We start from the raw sequence: 23,356 nt of genomic DNA on the forward strand, positions 1-23,356 counted from the left end.
TGTGCTGAGACCCCAGAGCTGGATGCAGGGTTCCAGGTGGGGTCTCACCAGAGCAGAGGGGCAGAATCCCCTCCCTGGTCCTGATGCCCACGCTGCTTTGGATGCAGCCCAGGACACGTTTGGTTTCTGGGCTGGGAGCTCCCATGCGTGGGTCATGTCCAGCTGCTCATCCACCAGCACCCTCAAGTCCTTCTCACAGGGTGGCTCTCTTTATCCATTCTCTGACCAGCCTGTATTTGTGCCTGGGATTGCCCCAACCCATATCCAGGACCTTTCACTTGGCTTTGTTTAACTACATGAGGTTTGCCTGGGCCCAGTCCTTTCAAAAAGGAAATTTCTGGGAAGATGCAGTGTTGGCAGAATACATGCCTGTGAAGGCTTTCCTGAAAATGCTTGAATCAGTGCAGCTGATGAGTGCACTCCCAGCTGCACTGATTTATTTTGCTTTTCTGGCCCTCTTCATATTAAGCTGATGAGCTCTGATCACCTTTTGCCCACCTTGGGATATATGTGAATCTGGTTTTTTTTACAATGCCACAAGTTCCTTCCCTGGGCTCTTGCTATCAGCTGACAATGGAGGAAGAAGCAGCATCTGCCGTGAGCAGATCCAGGGCTCTGTTAGGTTTTATCATCATCTTATTGTCATAATCCTTACCATAATTACATCAGGTTAACATTTAACTTCAATTGTAAGGCTTTCAAGGCTTGCTGCTCAAACTGCTTAAAGCATGCCTGTTTTGTACAGTTAAGTGCTGAATGTTGTGCTTGAGGAATATATTCTTTCCTCCAAGGTTTGATATCAGAGACTTGGACTGATTATATTTTGATCCTCTTGTATGTATTGCATTAGACAATGATTTTGAAGCCCACAATACAAAGGCTTCAAGTGCCTGTAAGCATGTGCAGATAAAGGTGTCCTGGAAAGTATTTGTTGTAGGTTCAAACACAGCTGTCCAAATACACCATAGAATGTCACAATGACTTATGACATAAGCATTAAAAACCTTTAGTATTTCCAGTAAATCTTGTTTTACAGGATTTCATAGGTGAAGTTTGTTAAAATGGTATTAAATAAAAACTCAAAAGTCAATGATTTGCAAAGCAAAGCCATAAACAAGAGTAAACTTATTCCACCAAGTTTAATTTTGTCCTTAAACACATACATACCTACAGCTTTTCCCTCTTCATACATATTAATTTTTGTTGACATACCAAAAAGAAAATAAAAATATACCAGTAGGTATTAGAATTTAATTCTGAAAGCTGGAGTTTCCACTTGATCAGAATTAGCTTAACATGAAGAAGTAAATACTCCTCTTAGAGTCTCAGTTCAAATCATCTCAAGGTCACAGGATCTAGAGTGGAATATAAAGAAATACCTGTTCAAACTAAATAATTTCTTTCTGCACTTAACTTTTTTAATCTCAATTTGTGTTGCAGGTGGAGCATATAGCTCTGTCTCTCTCTCTCTCTCTCTCTCTCTATCTCTATATATATATATATGTGACCAATATTTTTGTTTAAAACCTATGTGTATATATACACACTGTTTTTTAAAACATAGAAATATTTTAACTTAGCAAGAAAATGTTAATGTTTATGCATTATTTAGTCCCAGAGTTGCCAAAAAGTCTGTCCACACAAAATCCCAGCAGATGCCAAACACATAGAAGGGCCGCCAAAAGCTGAGAGCATTGCATAGTCTCCATCTCACACTGAGTCATTTAAATTCAGATGTTAACCTCTGCCTAGTTTGTTAAAATCTAGCAAATTGAGAAAGAATACACGATTTTAGTGATGTTTCAGACTCCACAAATATTTAATTTTTCATGTATGTTAACTAATTTCCATTAAATTTGTTTGTAATGGTACTTAAATTTGTTTAAGTAAGAATAACCAGATTTAAAGAAAATCCTGTGAAGATGAGTCTTTGCCTTTGCTTTGTTTATTACTCACTGGTGCACCAGAAGTCTGTAGAGGCTTCAGAACTCGTAGAAGACTTAAGGATGATTAAGATAAAATGTGTGTCCACATAAAATAAACATGAAAGATGGATGCATGTCCTGCACTTTTACTTGATGGTAGTGCTGGTTTAAAGTCACCAAACATGCTAATAATTTGAGGTCTTTATCAAAGACTTTAAAAAATGGTTTACTGTGTAAAACTGTCACAGGCTTAAAGATATCTAGGAATATTAGAACTTTCATGCCCCCTACATAATATGTAATTATATATTATAAATAATATATAAACATATCATCGTTTCTGCTTATTGAGCTGTAGAAAACACTGAAGATCTAATAAGGCTTAATAAAAATATTCTTTTATAAATCGTTCTAAACTGGGATGCAGAAGTCTTAAATAAAAATTAATCTTTTATATATGCTTAAGGAAATGGTTATAAAAAGAGGATTAAAATTCACCAGAGACTTTTTTTTTTTCACCTTGTCTTTAGATGGGAAGGTTCCCTCTTTGTATTCTAGCACTGTTACACCTCACCCTCATTCAAACAGAACTCTAATGGGGATAATTTTTGTGTTTCACAGAAGCACAAAAGGACTGAGGTGTCCCATCAGGTCTCATGGAAGTGGGCTTTTTCTAGTTTGGTTTGATGTGCCTTTAACTAATCCTTTGCAATGTAGGGTGTTTCTTCATGCTTCCTCACAGCTCTCAGGGGCCTGTGGCTTGAAGGGTCACTAGTGAAGACCAAGCCAAGAAAGGCATTGAGTACTTTGGCCTTCCCATTGCCCTTTGTCACCGGGTCCCCTGCCCCATCTGTCAGCAGGTCCATGTGATCTTTTCCAGTTTGTGTGCTGCTGTCAATACACCTGTAGAAGTCCTTTCTGTGGCCTTTTACTTTCCTCAGCAGATTCAACTCCAGATGGGCTTTGCCTTTTCTCTCTCTTTTGAATTCATTCTGTATTGTTTCTGACAATTTAAAAGAGATGAAGGTTTTCCTCTTTAGCTCACGTCTTCAGATTACTGAAGGTTGAAATGCAGCTAGTTGTAGTTGAAATAAGAGAATAGCTCAGCCTCCCCTATTTATTAAGGCAATTTTTAGCAGCTTCAGTTTCTTTCTGTGAGAAAAGATCTGTGAGTTCCCCTATCAGATATAGGAGGAAGCATATTGCAAACTGGATGAAACTGATAAGGAGGAACAGTTTTGCAGATCATTCTAGCAAAATGAAAAAGAGAAAATGTAAAGCCAAGTCCTGCTTTCCTAAATCTCAGTGTTGTAGTTGGTAGATGACATCACCTTTAGCAATTATAGTTAGAGATGTAAAATGCTAATGGCATATTACCCTGAAGGCATTTTGCAGAACATGCCCTGGAAGCAGGGATTTAAGAGGTAATAGAGGCACTTGACAACTCTTAATGAAAGCAGTAGCTTGAAAATCACACATTTCCAGGCTTTTAAGTGCAGTGTTGTAAGGTTTTCAAAAACCAAGAGAGGTTCACTAAAGCATTCTTGCTTCATGTTCTCGAATGGAAATGAGCTCTTTTGCCTGTCTTGTGGAAGTGTTAGCTGAGAGGAAATTGTTGGAAGAAGTAACAGCAAGTTCAAGCAGTGGGGAATGCAGAAGCAGTAGGACTTGTTAGATACAACAGGGAACCTGGGCTCCATGGGCCAAGTTTTGCAAGGTGTAAATATTAAAGAACAACTGAAAATTGTATATTGGAACAAGGAGCCAAAAGGGTGTCCTCCTGGATTTGGTTTCCTAGCAAATGCAAAACCTGAGTTTTATTTGAGATTTGAAAACCTTTTGATGAATTCTGTGCTTTGAGCACAGCTAGGCTGATTTATGACTCTGTGATGTCAATCTGTAACTGGCAGAACTTTGCTGGGTTGTGCTGCAGTTTTAAATTTTTGAAGTTTCAAATGCAAGTCATTAGCTTTTTCCAGCCCTTCACTTAAATATTTTTTCAGATAAATTTTTTTTCCAGTTGTTCATTGTGATGTTTCAGATAAATAAAACTGAAGTGAAACAAAGCAACCCCACAACCTGCTAAATAAGATTCAAATAAATAAATGTCCATTTGAGTTTCAGTTCAGTTTTACTTGCCTACTGTAATGCTGCAGTCTGCAAGTCATATGTAGTATTTTTGACAGAAAATGAAGTTAGCCAAATAGAAGTTTCTCAGACTAAGTGAGGGTAACCGGCTGTGCATTGAAGGGATTGTAACAGCTTGTTTGTATCAGGGCTTTGGTGGTTTTAAATAGTATACCCGTGCAAAGTAGTGTAAACTATACTTGGTGTATTGCTCCTAATTTGAGTCATGCCAAAGAAAAGAAAGTGGGTGAATCACCGCTTGCATTTCGCCTGGAAGGTTTATTACTTGTAACGGGAGCTAGGGTGACACTGGTTATACCAGAACCAGCAGCTGCTCTTTGATGGTTTTGTAGCACAATGACCAAAACCGGTCAATGCTACAAGTGATTCTTGCTTCCCTCACATTTGAAATGCAGTTATTTACTGCAGTCTGTGGAGAAGCTCAGTGAAACATCCTGTACTGCAGATACAGGTGGCCAAGTGAGACTTCGGGGATGGTGACTTAAGAAAGAGTGAAAGGAGCTGGCCAGAGAACGTGTGTCCTCTCTGACTGCCAGCATGCTTGTACATGAATTGTGCCACGAACCGTGCTCTGACCCCAAAGCCAGTTGTCATGGGGGAGCTTGTGGCTGTGCTGATGAATTCTCCCAGTCTGTATGCAAGGTGCAGGTATGGAATTGCTCCTAGAAATGAACCATGGAGGGTTTTCATTCAAAAGAATTCCTGGAGATTGTTTGGAAGAGTGTTAGCTGGGCCAGACCAGAACCTTCCCAGATGCCTTTCTAGCAGTTTAAAAATACGCACAATATCAGTGCTTGAGAACATTCCCTGGAAGCCTTTTAATGTACAAGTGTTGATGCAGTCTCAATGTCTTTCAGGATGTTGGCAAAGTCTTGTTTTTTACTAACTCAAAAAAAATCACTCTAAGAAATTCAACATATATTTGCTATATGAGCATGAAATATTGCATCTACTCCTGTTTCACTGTCAGCTTCCCTGTGTGTTGAGCACTAATGTCTATTGATGGCCAAATCTTTCCTGACAGTTTGTCAGGAACCCACTCTGCAATAGATGAGACATAAGATCTGTTTTGGCCTGGTGCCAAGAGAAATGACAGGGGAAAAAAATTATATTCCAGGGAAAAAGTACACATCATTCTTGAATCAGAAACTGTTGGAGCACCAAGCATATTTTACAGGAAGCAAAAGTAAATTCGTTGTGGTTTCCAGTTTGCACTGCACAACAATAAAAGCTCATATTTATGCAATGTTTTTATGATACAGTGGTCTTGAAAATGCAGCTACAATTCATGATTAATGCCTTGCATACGCTTACATTGTGTTAGCTTCTCCCATTGAGTCAAAAACTGGGAATGTTGTGTTCTTGATAAGTAAGTCTGATTGCCATGTGCACAGCCACGTGTCACACATTGAACTTTCTCTGTTCATTGTATCCAGTTTCTCCCAGAGTCTCCTCTCCTGTAACCATCTGACTTGTGGTCATACGTAGTCAGTGAATATCTGAACCTGTTCTCCCACTTTCTAATTAGAGCAGAAATACTGAAAGGTAATCTGGGAACTGCCTCCGTATGGTTGTCAAAAATGTACCTCATTGCATGTTTGAATTTTGAGTGAAGAATATACTTTAATGCCTTACTGAAGTAAGACCTTAATACCTATGAAAGCTAATAACACAATACAACTTATCTCCTGTTTATTTCAGGGCACAGTTTTTAAGTGCTTTCAGATGCTAGTTTTGAAATTATCTCAGTGCCTAAAAAGTGACAATGTTTTTCTTTTTTTTTTTCTTTTTTTTCAGCTGTGGGACCTGCTGCAGAAGTTGCAGTTCATCATGACATACATTGCTCCCTGGCAGATTGCCTGGGGGTCATCGTTCCATGTTTTCGCTCAGCTCTTTGCAATACCTCATATCCTTTATAAATTTGTTTTTCTTTATTCTTAAGTTCCTCCTCATATATACAATTTATTTACAGTGTTTGAATGAGATTTGAAATTCTTAGGTAATTTACATTAAAATTTGAAAATCTTAGAACATCTTCTGAGAAACGCAGTTTTCTCTTTTTTTTTTTTTTTTTTCTTTTTTTTGGCTGCATAGGATCTGAAACTGGGAAACTGAACTCTGACTCAACCTGGTGTGTTTATTCCCACCCAGCCACATTCTGCAGATTACTTACTTCCCCAGTCCTCAGCACTGAGTTTTAATGCATCCAGAAAGAAATGTTGTGACAGACATATTGCAGGGCTTATGGCTGACTGAGCTCTTAAATATTAGTTTCTTTCTCACTTGTTTCTAGTTGGTATGTCAGATATAAATTCATTTCAATGAGCCAATTTCTGCTGCAACTGTCCTGATTTCTTTTTTTTCAATTTCAGAAGCAGCTAGATTTTTACATTTTAATGTAAATCTTTTCATTGGGGTGCTGAGAAATATTCTCCTTTTTAACCTTTGCACTCTATTTTATGAATAACAATATATGTTTGTCAGCACCAAAGCAGTCCTTCAGAAGCAGTCTGAAGTTTTGGTGCCTCCTCCAGGGCTATCTCAGGTTTGTGGATATGGGGAGTAAAACACAGAGTTCAATGACCTCTAAATGACCTGTCTGTAGGGTTAAAAACTGTATATTGAATTTTTACAACAAAAATTACTCAATTTATATTCAAATTCAGTTAGAAACTTGATTGAATACAGAAAAAAAAAACCCACAAAACTTTTTAAGCGAACAAATGTAACTATGTTGACGTCTAAGGCGTTACCAGATACTAACTTTTAATTTCTACCTTCCCTACTAACCAAAGTTGTGGAAGAAGAATTGACAAAGTTGTTCTAGTTCAGACCTACTGCCGAGTTCACTTTGTACTGTTTATTAGATATATGCGCTTAGCCTTTGTCCCTTTCATCCCACAGGGCTGGGGTTTTTTCCCTTGAGCGATTTCTCCTGTCTGCTCTTTGCTGTGAAGCATAAGCAGTGTTGAGTAACAATGCTTATGTTTTAGATGGGAAGAATAAATGGAAGCCTCAGAGGAAAGGAAGTGCACACAGAATAACTCCTAGAGGGAAAGTTTTAAATTGTGTCCTTATAGAAGGAAAGCATTATAAAAGCAGTGATCTGTCCTAAGAGGTTTAGGTTATTCATAGCCAGTCCTTCCAGAATTTCACAATAGAAAAATATTTTCATTTCTGTTGGGGAAGTGTCTATGAATTTATTTAGCAAAACATTTAAGAACTAATATTGCATTTCAACAAGTTTCCCTTTGGTCACAAATATTTTCTGCTGTGGTAACTTTGCTCTTGATAAAATTACCAATTAAATTTTGCAAAATGGAAAGTAGTTAAACCAGCATTTTGTTTGTTTACAGAGTTATTGCTAGAAGTGATCTAGCCTAGCTTTTTATTATTTATATTTATAGTATGCTTTGTAAATGCAAATCTGTCTTGTAAGGCAGTGCTGCAATTAAGATACTGGTTAAATGCTGAAGTTAATATTCCCACAACAGCAATAATTCTGCCTCTTTGCACGGTAATTTTATTTGTTGTTATCATAACCCTGCAAACAGTAATGATGAATGCATGTTGCGGTTTACAGAAGTACTAAACCTGCCATTTCTTTACAGAGTTAATTATTTGTGCCTCTTAATTGCTTCAATCAGTTCTGCAAACAGGATGTAAATTTTTAAATTTTGAAGTGCCTGGATGAACTTTTGCTGCAGAGCTCAGTGAATGAGTAGTTCAGCATCCTTTAATGCCTTAAAGTGCAGCATAAAGGGCAACACGTGCGGAGCTTTGCCTGGTGGAGGTTGTAGATTCTCACCATTAGAAATCTACAGGATTTTAAGTGAATGCCTATCAAGAATCATATAGGTTTAGCTAATCCTGCTTGTGGCTGCTAGATGGAATAGGTGACCCTTCAAAGTCCCTCTTACTCTTAAAATACCAGGAACAGGAATGGGCTTCAGACTTGAGGATAGATTTGCAGCTTTCCTTCCTAGCATTTAAGTGGGTAAGACGAGGTTTTGCATCTATAAATATCAGCATGCTGGGAAAGTCAGTGTAGTTTGTGGTTCAAAGGCAGATTTTATCTAAAAAGGGAACAGTGAAATTTGAGGGGAAAAAAAAAAAAGAATTTGTAGTTGAGATTATCCTGTTTAGGAGAGTTTCTGCTTTGGTTGTTTCAGGGTTACAGCTCTAACATCAGAAAACAGAGCCCTGTGACAGTCAGTTTTCCCATCCCCTAAGTGGTTGTGTGCCTGGAAGGGACTTGTAGTAATTGCAAGTAAAAATTTTGAGAAACAGAGGATTTGAGCTGGCCTTAGTACATAGTTTTGTGTTAAAAGAAGGGGATGGAAGTTTTTCAAAATGTCAGTCTTTCACTTACTTGCTTTGAAACTGGTTTGAATTTAAGCAGATTTTTAAATTGCAAGAATTAATCCTCAAAGACAATATTTCATTTAATGTTGAAGAGTTTTTAGCTTTGGGATTTTTGTTCTCAAAATTTGATTTTGGCCATGTCAGAAAGAAAATCCATTATTCACAAAGAAACAAGTTCTGCTTTTAGACAACGTAGCCTAACAAAGATGGTGCACAGGAAACCTGGCTTGGGTCAGGTTAAAGGTCAGTGAGAGAAAGTATGCCTGGAAGTTTTTGACACTTTTCTTACTTTGACATAATTAAAGCATTGGTATTTAAAGTAAATAAATAAAGACCTAATACAGACAAATTGAATGTCCTCAAATAAAAATACCCCTGTCACAGATAATTGCCCACTGCACACGTATGATATACGTAAGAGAGTCAGATGCTGTCACTTGCTCTCATGACACTCTTAGAGAAACAGTTAAAATCACTTCTCACAAAACAAATGGGTCTTCTACTGCCCATTTAGTAGAGCATTATGTCTTCTGAGAAAAAAACCCGCCATTGCTACTGATTATGTCTAAGACACAAACAGTTCACAGTGGTGTGTGAAATGTCTTAGCTCATGATGGTGGCAATTTTTAAATCAATCATTACATTAGTACCAACTTAAAAAAACTTGGTTTGCTGCCCTTATCTCTGTCCTCTTTGTTCTCTCTTCCTCTCTTCAGCTCCCATGCCTCCTTCCCTTATCTGACACTTGTAAATACTTGTTCATCCTTCACAGCCAGTGCTTGGTTTTGATTGCACTGTAATGTGACAGTTCAACTTTTTTGATGCACTTGCTTTCTGCTCTGTGCTCTGTGTCACTTTTTTAAACTTTAGGCTCTCGGTGCAGCTCATTTTTTAATCTCTCTAATGCACAAAGACACCGTTCCAGACCACTGTGTTTTAGTAAGGTTGAGAGATTTGAAAAGTATCTTTTGGAAAGTATTTGTTTCTAGATTTCACAAATGGCTTTTAAAGCACGGCTAGCTAGCAGTTTTATGGAAATGCTATACCAAGAATGATGCTACTTTTGTTAAAGTGGGCATTTTGTGAAGTCTCAGGGATTGTGGGACACATGTACAGGACATTGCTATAAGAGGGTAAGCTAAAACACTGGTTATTGGGTGATTTTACCTGAAATTTAGATTGAGATATGCTTGATCGCTGCCCATTAAGAGTGGTTCCTTTAGTTCATGGCTTCTTTACTTTGCATCTCCCTCCCAAGAGAGGTGTAAGGAATGACAATTGGTCTCTTATGCCAGTTTGAAAGTCTTTCAAATTTCACGTAAGTGGTGGTATTTATTAATGAAGAATTTTATCCTAACATTTTATTTGCTTGCATTTATTTATGTTCCTTTTAACTTGCATCTTTTTCAGTATCCTTATCCATCTCCTAACTTGCTTTCCAGCAGCCTGAAATATGACTTTACATTTGAAGTGAACTATGGATTCAGGCCTTCATTATGATGTTTATGTGTGATACTTACTACTCCCCTGTCCTCACCTTCTCATTTCTTATATATTTCAAAAAGTATGAAATGCTGAACATTTTTTAACTTTCAGCCTGTCTGGAATAGTAAATTCTCAGTAAGAATCAATGTGAAAGCATGACTTTGAACCAGCAGGTTGGAATATGGAGGCATAGTTTCTCCACATACCAGGTCATTCTAAAAGAAGCAGAAGCCCCAACAGAATGGAACACTGGACAGGGTGAAAGCAAGACTCCAGTGTGGAGAAGAAATAATTTCCAAGAGATTTTTTTTTTTCCTCATGTGTGTGTGTTTTAAACTCTGTGTCAGACTCTGGAAAGGCAATTTTATGTTACAGAAGGTAGCTTAGGTAGCTGAAAGAGGGTGTTTGCTGCGTTGCCAATGCCTAGCATCTGTCCTCAGACAGAGATTACACACGGTCACCCCAATAATAAAACTGTAGCATTGGAGAGCCACTGACGACGTGCTGGTAATGGCTGATTTGGCACTGCCTGCCTTCCTCCCTTTCTGTGTTACCTTAACTTGCAGTTTTCAGACTCTGCTATGCTTTTTTTTCAAACTCTGGCTGCTTCAGTCTTTTCTACACCACTCAGTCCATTTCTGGGTAGTGTCATCTTCATCGCATCGTACGCACGACCAATCAAGTTCTGGGAGAAAAACTACAAGTAAGACTATTTACAAATTTCTACCTTTGTTATTTGTAAAGGCTTTGCTCTCATTAGTTTCATTTCTGGTGGTATTTTTTGTTTCCAAAGATAATCCTTAAATTAGGGCATGAGAGGTTAATCTTTGAATCTTGTTTCCGGTGTTTTGCTTTCCCATGGTTATTTGGCTATTTCTGAAAATGTATTTAAGCAATTATCAGTGTGTTACAGATGAGGCGTCATGTTGCATTTGTTGTACAGACACACAGTAACGAAGCTGTGAAAAAGAAAAAAGCAGTAAAACTCCCAGTTGTCAGCCTTTTTTTGTCTTGCTAGCTAGTGCTAGCAAATAAATCTGTGAAGCCTTTGGCACTAGCAGTCAGACTGCATAAATACATTTTATACTAACTAGGCTGATTAAATGCTACCCTCTGGGATGCAGCAGGTAACTCTGCAGCTGCAAAACTGTGATAGAACTGGAAAGTTGCATTGGCTGAGTCTGGGCTTGGCCTCGCCAGTGAGAAGGGCCACACACTCACCACACCTCTTGTGCTGGTGCTGCTGGTGTATCTTAGTTAAAAGAGTTTTCTTTTGTTGCATTTTGACTTGTGTCAGTGAGTGAATATGTACTCATCTTCTATAAAGAAATTAGTCAGACAAAGCCAAGTTATATAAGGAGGCTTTGTATTCGTTTCTGAATGTGATGAGATTTGTGGAAACCTTTCGAGGGGAGCTGAGTTCTGTACACTGGGACTATATCTTAACAGAATTCTCTCTCATCTTTTTTACTGGGTCAGCAGTTTAATTCTTTCAAGGGAGTGAAGTGGAGGGCAGTTATGGAAAGGCAGGGAGCTGCCACTAATCCCACAGACAGCTATACATTATTGGATGGAAACTTTGAACAATATTAAGCAGGAAGTGAGGATTTTTAACATCTGCTACATTTTACTTCATCAGAGCATTTGGAAGGCATGCAGTTCCCTTCCTAGGTACCAGTTAGAGAACCAACCTCTGTTGAAGGCACATCACTGCCATATAGTAAGGTTAGTGTCAAGCCTTTAGGTTACTGTTAAGGGAAATAGAGGGAGTCATTTATATTTGCTTTTGGTTTTGATACAAAATGTTTTCATACAAAATGAACAGGAGATACTCAGAGGAAGTATCTAAAAATGGTTGATACTCCATACTTTAACAAGGGTATGTGTGTGACTTGTTTTCATCAGTAGTGACCATCTGTGATTCCCACTAAGGGAAGTGAAGAACTTGATGCTAGTAGTTTTGCAAAGCAAGGTAATTATTTTATCTATAAACTGTAGAACCTCAATTGCAGAAAACCAAACCCTTTTAATAATTTAATCCGCCACTGCTTGTCCTTTCCAAATAAGCAGCAACTACAACTTTGTCTTCAACCAGAAGGCTTATGTTATTCTTTGTAAAAAATTGTGCTTTGTTGCTTGTTAGAAATTCTACTGTATCTTCTGTGACCTCACTTAAAACAAATACCACAACCTTGCCTCTTGAAAACATTTCAGAAGTAGAAACCAGCCTTATAGAAGGTTCAGGTTTGTCATCAAAGTAAAATAAGTCTTTGCCTGAAGCTGTGGCATCTCAGGATATATACATGGAATGACTCCTCCCAAATTTGTATTCATTTTGTCTCTAATACTTCTGATTCTCCTTTGCCTTACTTCCATTTCACATGAGGAACTAACCAGAATGAGTGAGAGTTGGAGTGAAAAATTCCTGGTTTTTCAAAAGGACTTTGTGAAAAGTCAGAAAAAGGCAAGGAAGGGGAGTAATTTAGTATTAGGAATAAGGAAATTCCCTATAAAATACTTCAAATAATTGAATGAACTGAACGGGCCCTGCCTTATTGCTTTTAATTTTGCCCTATCAACATGTAAAAAAATTCAAAGGGTAGCATAACTGCTTTCTTTTTGAGCGGTGGAGTGAGATAGGATCAGGAACTTGAGCTAGAATGGAAAGTTGTTCTGGCTCCTGCACATCTGCCTGTCTTTGGGCTGCAGTTCTTGCAGCCAGATGTGCACTGAATTTTAAGGTTATATAAGGCAAAACAGAACAAACAGATGAGAAAGTTGCTGTACAGATTTCTTTTTTGGAGTGCATTGATGGTTTCCCCAAGTTCAGCTCAGGGTATTTGTGGAAAGTCACAGCTTCACTGCAGTGTTGTCTGAGATGAGTTCATACAAAGCAGAAGCTCTTGGAGATTTTTTTACGGCTGTTTCCATACTCACTGCTTGTTGACAGGAACTTTGCCCAGGGGAAAGCTACCTTCAATGCACTTTATATAGCTTTTTTTACTGCCTGCTTCACATACTCGTTTTCAAACACTTCTTTGCTGTATTGATGACTATGTTAAATTATCACATATTAGCTACAAATAACTCATTTACACTTACATGAAGTTAGATATTGTCAGTTCCAGGGTTTTTTTTTTTATAATTTAATCTCTTAATTGGAATAACTGAAAGCAACTTTGACAAGCAGTCTAAGTATCAAAATTGTTTTTCTTTCAAGTCATAAATTAGATTTCTTTCTTAGGTTGTCATTTCTGTACTGATTGTAATCAGTATTTGCACACTTCTTTGTTGTCAAGCAAACTTCATTGCTGTTTCTCTTAAGGAAGACATTTTTTTGCATCTCTTTTGGGCCAACAGCCTGAAATTAGATGAGGAAAAAAGATCCGGTTTATTTTTGGTAGAGTGAATCCGGTGTTGAAACTTTGAACTTTAGCAAGTCCAGAGTACCATGTTTATTAATAGAACAGGGCTACTAGGCCAGCAGTCTGAGTGCTGAGCAACTGATCCATCTGTTCCTTAAAATGTTGGTTTGGTTATCCCTACCTGGTGTTTTCTGAGTGCACACACATGTATCTTGTGTTTCCAGGTTTCTTTTAGTTCCACTTTTTCTGCTGGCTAAAGAGGAGTTTGAATGCTCAGGTTTCTTTGACTGAGCTTCTTCTATTCTAGATGATTCAAGCTGGAGCTGAAAGTCTTGGAGAATTAAAATGTTATTGTTTGTTTTTTCAAGGAGCTGAAGTACTCAAGTGGGTAAAAAAAAAAAAAAAAAAAGGGATTCATTTTGATAGTGAGCAAACTGTGAAATTCCTAACAGGCTCTTCAAAATTCAGGGCTCATGCTGTGCCTGTTTGGGCTCTTGTGGTGTGTGCACAGAGCATGGGTGTTCTTCCCTGCAGTCAGCAGATGCTGTTTGTTTTGAGTGTGCCCTTTGGTACTCATTGCAGGGGGAGTCTACTACACCAATACATCACTGAGGTCAGGGATCCTTCAGAGGGGAAAGGAAGGATGACAAAGAAGAAGAAAAAATAAGGCATTAAGGAAAGTTAATAAGAAAGAAGAACTCTTGCAATCACAGTTTTGCAGCTTTTGCTGCCTTTGTTGTTGAAAAGAGAGGGGTGTCAAATGAGAAGCTGGGCTGCTGCTCGTGAGCTGGTTACCTTGTGGGAGTTCAACTATGAGAATTTTCTTCCTCTCTCTGTTATTTTTGGGTATGTGTTTTTACAAAGGAAAGTTTGCTGTGACACTGGTTTTGTCCAACCATTGGCCTTGGTCCTGCTTCCCAGTTTGAAGACTGCTCTTTTAGTCCCTGTTTTCACAGCTGTTGGAATGATTAGGCTGTAGATGTCAGAGAGAGAAAAGGAAATAGCAGTAAATCTTGTTTAATTTATAGGCACTTTAAAGCATGAAGCGTTTGTCCAAACATTATTGTTCAATTCCTCTGCTTTTTGCTTTTTTCTTCTTGAATACTTTGTCATGCTGCAGCCTGGCTCTGTCCTTCTCCTCCCTTCCTCTTATCTTCCTTTGTATCTTGGACATGACAATGACAGAACAGAGTAGGAAGTTTACTTTTATTCCCCAGTGGATCTAACAGCTGGATCACGTGGAACAGCCTGTTTGTTCTCTGCTGCAGCTGTGGCTTGTCCCCACAAACAGCAAACTGCCACCAGGAATCTGGAGATTTAGCTGTTTACAAGCTGCTTGTCTCTCCTGTACCTTCCTGTTTCTATTCTTCTGGTTCAGTGCCTATTTTTGGGTAAGGCACAGCTTGCATTTGCTTTGAAGCGCCTTGAATGAATTACAGTGCGGTGTAACTGAATTAATTAGGTGTCTCTAAAGAGGCTGTGATTAAATTGCCAGTTATCTCAGACTGGCATTACAGGATGCCTCTCTGTGTTTGCTTTATGTGAGCAAGCCTTTCTTTCCTCCATCTTTTTAAAAAGTGTGTCACTGTGTTATTGTTCCAGTCATTGTGGTCTGGAAAATAACCACCTGTATGGTTAATACAGCTGGGAATGGAGGGCAAGGAAAACCTGCCCTGCTTCAGATGTAGTGCAGATGGCTTCTTCTTCTTTTTTTCCTGCCAGCTCACTTAACCTGCCCATCACAGACAGCCTGCAGGTGGAATGGGAAGAGTTTTCCCAGTGTACTCGTAATTCTGGTTGACCCCCCATTATGCACATGTGTGGGAAAAGGAGCTGTGAAAAGTACCTGTCTGCTCCCTCCCTTTTTCCCCATAAAATAACAGGCCTTCCACTTCCAGATGCTTATTTTTAACACATGCTGGTGCCTCTGGTTTCCCTGTGAGCCTGCTCATCTGTTACAGCTGTTAAAACCCCTGCTCCAAACACAAAATGTCATTCACCCGTAACTGTCCATGGGCCTTGTTTGGGATCTGCACACTCAGACCTTTCAAGCTGTTCTTTTTAAGACTGGATTTCTTTTTTTCTTAGACCTTGTCCTCCTGTCTTGTTTGATTTTTCTCATGTTTTTAGACCTCCATAGTAGTGATATTTACAGAGGAACAACTGCAGCAGATGTTTATAACTCAGTAATGGTTTGGATTTTGGTTTATAATGAATAGCATAACTTCAGCGTTTTTCCCCTTTTTTCCCCAAATTGACAGGAGATAGTGTTTTCTTTATTTAATCAAATATCATCTCATATGTTATGTTCCAACTACTGTCACTGCCCTACTTAGGTTCAAACTTTCTTGAATATTTCCAGCTACGTGGTCTGAAAGTCACATTGTAGCCTTGAGTTTTACTGTTCATTGCAAATATTTTTGTTTCTTCCAAACTGATTTCTCTGCAAATTTTTGTGTTTCTCTCTGGCTGCCTCTATTTCTATCCTGTTTTTATGAACTGACCAGAAAGAAGCACTGAAATGCTTATAAAATGTTCACTAAAATGAACTGAGGTTCTGGTGCCTTTGTTCACAGCTATTACTCACTGATGAATGCTGGTCCCTTTGGTGACTGTGGTTCTTCTAAAAGAGGTCTTCACTGAGTTGGCCTCAGGGCTCCTTCAGGATTTTATTGAGAGTTGAGTTAATTTAGAACTCTTCAAAATATTATAAATAAGTATCAGCATGTAGATAAACCTGAAATGGGTGCTTATTAGTGCATGGGACTTAAAAGTCAAAACAAATAGGACCAATGAATGAATGGTTTTTGGCCTTAATTTTTGGGGTGTTGCCTCCAAATCAGAAGGGCTTTTACCGATCCTATTTACAAAGCATGTAGAATTTGGTGTATTTGTAGAATTCCCAGTCTTTCTGGAAATTTCAAAAGTGCTTAGTTCTGTGAGAGCCCAGCCTGTACTGGTATACTACAGCCCATTCTGAAGGATGCTTAGGCCTGACTTGGTATGCTTGAGTATAGCATTGATGCAGTTTTAAGTGGCAGTCCCTGGCTGGCAGTAGTGCAAAAGCTGAAATATTAGCAAGCTGCTGCCATTTTTTCTTTGTTTCTCTTCTCTTAAGGTTGGCAGATTTCCCAGTAGAGGTGATTTTTTTTTTTTTAAAAACATGCTCTTCTCTTTAAACAATGAGTATGAACTGGTCTTTGGGAAGTTGTACCCAGTTCTCCAGGGGTATTTGTGGCTGTGGTTCTGGCACTGGAGGAGAGAATAGAGAAAACCAAAACGTTTGAAGAACAAAGAACATCTTTGTGTGTACTTCAGCCTTAGTTCTTCATGAGCTCTCTGAAATTACATGTTACTCATTAGACTTACTCATCTGACTGTCTTCTCAAGACCCTTCCCTGTCTGCTCCCTGCTGTAGTGTGTAACCACTCTCTGTCTTGCACACCACCAGTACTGCCCACGGACTTGTTCCTGCTACACTTGGCAGGTTTGGTAGTCTTTCATTCCTTTCAGTGTACAGCTTTGCAGAGTGACAAAGCCCACAGCATGCAGGTGTGGGGGGTGTTGCTTCAGGTGCAGCCCCAAGCTAAAAGAAGTCCTGCTAGAAACTCACTTCCCTTCAGTGTCTTGAGCTGTGATCTCCCCTGGAGCAAGTGACCATGTGTGCCCTTTGGCTGCCTGCTGCAGCACGGAGCTGTGTGCACCTCCTCTCCAGCCCAGCCCTCACCTCATTGCTTGACTCCATGTGGGGAGTCACACCAAGCTGGGAAAATGGGAGAAAGGATGGGCAAGGAAAGCCAGGCACCTTGAATCAAGTAGGTTTGTTATTAAAATAAGGGTTTTCTGAGTTGCCTGGAGTTTCACACTCAAGGGAGGCTATACAAAAATTCAAAGATGTAGTTTAAGTGTTTGGCAGTCTCTCTTTAACTGGTAACATCTCTTTTTCTCAAATTTTTGCCCCTGGCAGTCAATAAAACAAATTGAGGCTAATTGAATAGGAGCCATATGTGTGATAATTAATTGGGAATGTATTCTGATTCAGTGCTCTGTAGTTCCCTGCCGAGTTAAAGATGCACTCACAACTCCAGTTCACTGAATCTTTCTAAGAGGACAGAGTAAAGACGGAAGGGAGACATCAGAAAGGGAATGCATGCTGAGATCAGGAGGAGCACAAGTAGAGATCAAAACTGTAAGTGGCATAAATGAAAAGGGAAAAGGGTGGGTGGGCAGAAAGGAAAAGGCATGCAATGAAAAATGTGAGGGGGTAACCCAACAGACATGGATAAGCAGGAACTCAGACCTACAAAGGAGAAGAAATCATGAGCATGAGAGATGAGGGCTTTTAAATATATATTTAGAAAGGAAGGCAGCAACAGGACGTAATAGACAGTAACGGACTCCCATGAGAAATAGGGCCCATGTAATGTTTTAAGGGCATGTGTGGATATACAGTGGCACTAAAGATTTATAATGCTGTTCATCTAATCATTAGCTTTCAAATTATGTAAATCTAATGAGATCAAGTTAACTCATGAAATTTCTGTCATGTCAAATATTGGAAACCCATTGAAATGGGTTGTCTGAATTTCCATAAGAATAAGTGTTCTCAGCAAGTGTTCATCCATTCACTTGGATAATGTAGATCACGTCCTGTGTTGGATTTAACTGAATCCAGCATTTAGGGGCAAGCTGAGGTTTGGAGCACTAAACCTAAGCCTTACATTCAAGGAAATGCTTATTCAAGCCACTTTTGTCAAAATGTGAAAACTGGTAAAGCTGAGATCCAGGAGGAGATGCTCAGCAAGTGTAACCATTCTCACTGAGGTGAAATGTTGTGCACAGGCAGTGTCAGGGAGCAGTTCATGCTGCAGCATGCTTGGGTCTTGGTTGTCTCCTGATACACAAAGGCATGCACTGGACCCAGGTTGCCTTGGGGCTTGTAAGAGCAAAATGTAAACCATCTCTTCTTTCTGAGATAGTGCAAAATGCAGAATTGTGTCACCATTGCCACTGAGAATTGCCTCTGAAACTTTGTGCTAGTTGGGACTAGGTAAATACTGGATGAAAGCTAGTGGATTTTTTTTTTTTCTTTTAAAGTCCTTTGACTAGCAGTGTTTGCTCTCAAAATATCCAAGATGTTTTCAGTCTGAAGAGTCCTGTAGAGGATACCAAGATGAATGCTGTAAATTATTAACATTCTCAACAGTTCTTGCAGTAAAAAAAAACAGAGGTACTGAAAGTTATCCCTCTTTTAGACTGGATTTTGTACAACTGCACAATAGCAGTAAGATTTTTGTTGTTCTTCAGCGTAGTATCACTGATGCTGCATTTGCACATTTGCAGCACTGGAACGTCTTGGTTAGCTTCTGTTTTGCCTCCTTTCATCTTTTGGTGAGAAATATGGATATGGAAAACCCTGTAGTGCACTAAACTAGTATTTCTGATACAGGCTTTCTTTGGAAGACCAATCCTTGTCTTAGTCTTGTATTTCCTCATTCTTTCTTGCCATCTCTTCCTTCTTATTTTATTATTAAGCAGTCACATTGAGTCTGAAAGTGAGAATTAAAATGTCTTAAATATATGCTATTTTAATATTGCACACTGAAAAAGCATGAAGACACTTTGTTATCAGCAGTAAAGAATATCAAGAATGGATTCTGACATACCTTGTTATCCTTTCACCCTTCTATGATGTTTAAACAATGTTTCTCTCTTTGTGTGGAGTAAAGGAGAAAAACATCTTGGCCTTATTTGCTGAAGCAGCTCCCAACGTTTGTTTTTTTTGTAGTTTTTTTTTTTCTTCCCCCCGGTCTGTTCTCACTCTCTCTGGTAAAAACTTCACCAGGATATTTCTCATCGCCTCCTTTCTACTCTCCAGCTCCTTGCAGTTTCTCAGGCTTTTGCTGCTTCACTCGTAGGCCCATCAGTGCAGAGCCCAAGTGGATCAGTCCTGTGGAGCTCTTTGCCCAGGGCTGGGCTCAGTGTAGTACCTTTCCTGTAATGTTTGTGTTGGCTCATGATGGGAACAACAGAAGAATGACACTCTTATGTACTGTTTCAGATACCTGTGCTTGTGTAATGTCATTAACACATTTGCTTTTAAATTAAAAGCACTTCTTTCAGCTGCAGACAGTGAGCTCCAGCTGTGAAGCAGAGTCCTGGGCTAAACCCCATCCTTAGAGGACCGTCAGGATCCTGACCTTTTTTACATCCTCAGGAGTGCACACAAAAAAAACTCTGCAGTCTCATTATCTTTTCACTTATAAAGCTTCTTCTATTGCATAGTAAAAAATAATCTGAAGACAGTAATTGAATGTCTTTTAAAAGAAAAAACACACTTAGACAAGGGGAAAGAAATTATATAAGACAAAAGCAGGAATATTGATGACATTTTAGTAAAGCAGTAGTGAGTACTTTTAAGTACACAGATGCTTAAATCACCTGGCTTACAAATCAGAGGTAAATTCCCCAGCTAAACCTTTGAATGTCAGAGCACTAAGGGGGGCTGTTTAACCTGTGTTTGGGCACTCGGCTTTTGATCTCGAGTTCACACCTTGCATTTTCATCCCCCTTGCTCTAGAAGTACAGAATCTTCCAGACAGGTGTTGGAATATGCCAAATAAAAATGCTGAGTGATCTCAGCAGATGACTCTGGTCTTAACACCCACTTAAGCAAACAACAGCAACAAAAAATCCAAACCAAACCCTCAAAAACTTAAACAAACAAACCCAAAACCCAAACAAACCCAAGAAGACTCAAAATCAGTTATGAAAACCTTTTTAAGAAAGTAAAGAAACTCTAAGAACAGGAAATGTTATTGATTACAAGACCTTTCTGTGTTTTAGAAGCTTCAACAGAGCTGTCTTTAACAACTGGCATTGTTCATACCTTAGCCCTCCCCCGGCTTCCTGGTGTGCAGTCAAAGCCACTTTTTATTGTTATTAGATGAAACAATGGCCCAGTCAGGGAAGGAGAGAAAGAAGAAAGCATAAAAATAAAAATCAAAGTGAGTGATCAGGAAGGAGAAATTGCTTTCATTTTTGAGAGATCTCTCTTTCTTAACGTGAGTTAAACCCAAGTTGTATGTTCCATGCAGCTGCCCAGAAAATGTGGGCAGAGTCACGCACGAAGGGGCTGTCAGCCCTTGCTGTTAAAACCACGCTGAAATCTTTCTGTCTTTTAGATGAAATTGATTTTAAACTACTTCAGTATCCTTTCCCTTCCAATTAATACCATTGTTTTTACCTCTGGTGTCCTTCAAATACTGATGGGTGCCTGCTTATTCTGCCATGCCATTCTCCTCCTGCCTCACATTGTAGACAACTGCTACTGTGTTTTTAATGCTAAGCCTTTGTTTATAGAGCCAGCAGCATTAGGTATTCACATGAAAATACTGAAGTTTTTTTTTCCAGATTCCCATGAATAATCATAGGGCTGCAGCACGTTATGTTTCTCTCTTTTAAATTTGCCTGTTAGATATCATCGAAGTGTGGATTAAAATTCATTGGACAGAAACAAAGAAAAACTTTAGATCAACCCTAGAAAGGCATCTCTGCATCTCCCAGAGGGAAACTGCTTTTCTTTGTTTTGTTCTCTTTCAAAGTAGAGATCTTCTACACAGCAGGAATCCTGGAAATCTTGAATTTGTGTTTTGGGGGAAAACTCAGCAGCAGCAGGGCAGATAGAACAGCTGGAATTTCATTTTGATCTTCTAGAAATAATAATTTATTTAGCATCATCAAATCAGCAATGATTAATTTATTTTCCTCAGTTTACCTGATTATCAATATACTCTGTATATTCCCCAGACTGTCTTGATCCCCCTCAGCCTTTTTTCTATCTTTCTAGGGAAATAGGGAAACTAAGTAGGAGAAGAAATTCATTCTGGGCAATATGTTTAGGAAAGAGAATATAGGAAGTGACCTAATTTTTTTTTTTGCAAAAGGAAGCAATAGTTTTAATGACATGAACAGTGCTACACAAACCAGTGGGTTATCTCAGTGTCCACGTAAATGGGAAATTAAAAGAGCATGAGATAGATATTTCAGGAACTAAGCAGGGTGTTGACTTTGAAATTGATGAAGACTCAGCTGAAGACAGTCCAACACAATCACTTTTTCTCTATGGTAATTGCTGGAGGAACTCTGCTTGGTTTGCATAGAATAATGCAATTCAGGAAGAAATTCAATTACTGAGATAATGATCACATTGGATGAGTGGTAACAACCAAATATAAAGTAAGAGGCCACTAGAGGAAAGCCCAAATCACCTTCTAATCCCAAAAGTTCACAGTGAGAGGTCCTGGTTGTGAAGTAAAGGTGTTGCTGGTTTGATTGTTAGGTGTAGTGGATTATAGTTTAATCCAATGCAAATTCCCATTGCTTTCAAGAAGATACAAACACAGTTTTAGTTACTAATAATTGTAGAAGACTTTTAAAACCCAGAATTGATTACTGGACAGCATTTATTCAACTAAGCTGAATTTCAGCACAGAAGTTTGCTTTATAAACTGTCTATATTACCCTTGATTTAAAAAAAATGAAATAAAATTATGTCTCATAATAGCTGTATAAAGATTTGAGTTCTAGTTGTGTCCAAAAAGGTAAATTATTGTCTCATGTCCCAGGGCTCATGTTTTAGCTGCTCAAACAAAGCCTTAATGGAGCCTCTGTTTTATTTTGTTTGGGTTTTTTTTGTTTGTGAGAGCCATTCTACTTCCTTCCCTTTTTCCCAGTCAGGCTGCATCATCTGAATTGTTGTGTCCCAAAGGACTTGTGATTTTCCTTGATTGTTTCATGCATCTTTCTGTCAAAATAAAAAATATGGGGGGAAGGGGAAAGAAATAGACCTAGAGCTGCATGCTGGGGCAAAAGGATTCCTGTTTATTATAGATTAGAATTTTCTGAAGTATTGGTTGATTTTATGGGTCTCAATAAGCCTCCACAACAGAAATGGTAAGAAACTGGGGTAAAGAATAGTATTAACTTTTACCTTACACTACCACACTGATTTCAGAGACGCTGAAAGCTAATAAAGCATCTCATAAACTTAAAACATCTGCATTTGGAAATCAGCAGTGCTTCTCTGCTGAGAATAGAAAATTGATTGAATTCCACAACCTAATGTTTATGCTTACTCTTGCATATGCAGGTGGATATATATCAGGGTGAAAGAATTCTGACAACCTTTTTAAAGTGAAATGATTCTTTATATTCTGAACTGCTTAGAAGGCACTTCCCCCCGGTGCCATTTTCTGTTGAATAGGAAATGATAATTGCAGTTGCAATGAGGTGAGCCAACCAGAAGCAGGAAGATAAATAATACCTCCAATAAAATGTTAATCTATGTAGATAATATACTAATATTAATTACAAATAATTTTAATTAAGACTCTTATTTTATCAATCACACTTTTTGCAGAGAATGTGCCTTTTTAAGGAAAAAAAAATCATTGTTTTTGGTAAGAAGTAGAAGTAAAGCAAATCTGTTCCTCTTCTGTCTCCTACATGGAAACCTGTGTGTAATTTTCTGTTGGTCAGTTTTCCACAACTTTTTTGGGGAGGCTGTGGGGAGTGGATGAAAAGACTTTGTAACATGTCAGTGGCATCCTTCTCCCAGCTGGATTCAGCATGAACTTACACACAAAATCCTGGAAACTGCTACTGAGTCTCTGCTGTGTTTCAAAGACAATATTATCTTTACGCCATCCTTTTCCAGTGTTATTTAAGCTGTTTGAAAACCTCCCTTGGAAGTGATCCCTCTTTGGTGCCATCTTCCTTGGGGCACATTTGCAGTTTTCACAGTGATTAGTTCAGTTCAGGCTGTGGAGGTTGGCTGACCAGCCCCCAGCCTGTTCACCATCTCCTCTGGGCCCCATGCTCCCCACACCATGAGCCAGACCCCAGCCAGTGCCACCCAGCCATGCCAATCTCACTGCAGTTCCACCAAGGGTCCACGAGGGACACACCTGGGTGTCTCCCTTGGATTCCATGCCAGGGCAAGTGGTTTTGGGGCTCTTCTCCCCTGTGCTTGCAGGCCTTTGTACACATGAGGCCCTTGCTACTGTC

General features: G+C 38.9%; 1 protein-coding gene across 2 annotated transcripts in view; it reads left to right on the plus strand.

Annotated features, from left to right (window-relative positions):
* Nucleotides 1–23,356, plus strand: part of PCNX2 (pecanex 2) — a 154,662-nt gene that overhangs the window by 86,679 nt on the left and 44,627 nt on the right. For both annotated transcript variants that reach the window (XM_038130803.1, XM_038130805.1), the window contains 2 exons: nt 5,871–5,979; nt 10,497–10,626. In XM_038130803.1, the coding sequence (XP_037986731.1) occupies nt 5,871–5,979; nt 10,497–10,626 (239 nt within the window). The remainder of the gene's footprint in view (nt 1–5,870; nt 5,980–10,496; nt 10,627–23,356) is intronic.

This window comes from Motacilla alba, chromosome 3 (assembly GCF_015832195.1).
Source record: "Motacilla alba alba isolate MOTALB_02 chromosome 3, Motacilla_alba_V1.0_pri, whole genome shotgun sequence".
Lineage (NCBI taxonomy): Eukaryota > Metazoa > Chordata > Aves > Passeriformes > Motacillidae > Motacilla > Motacilla alba.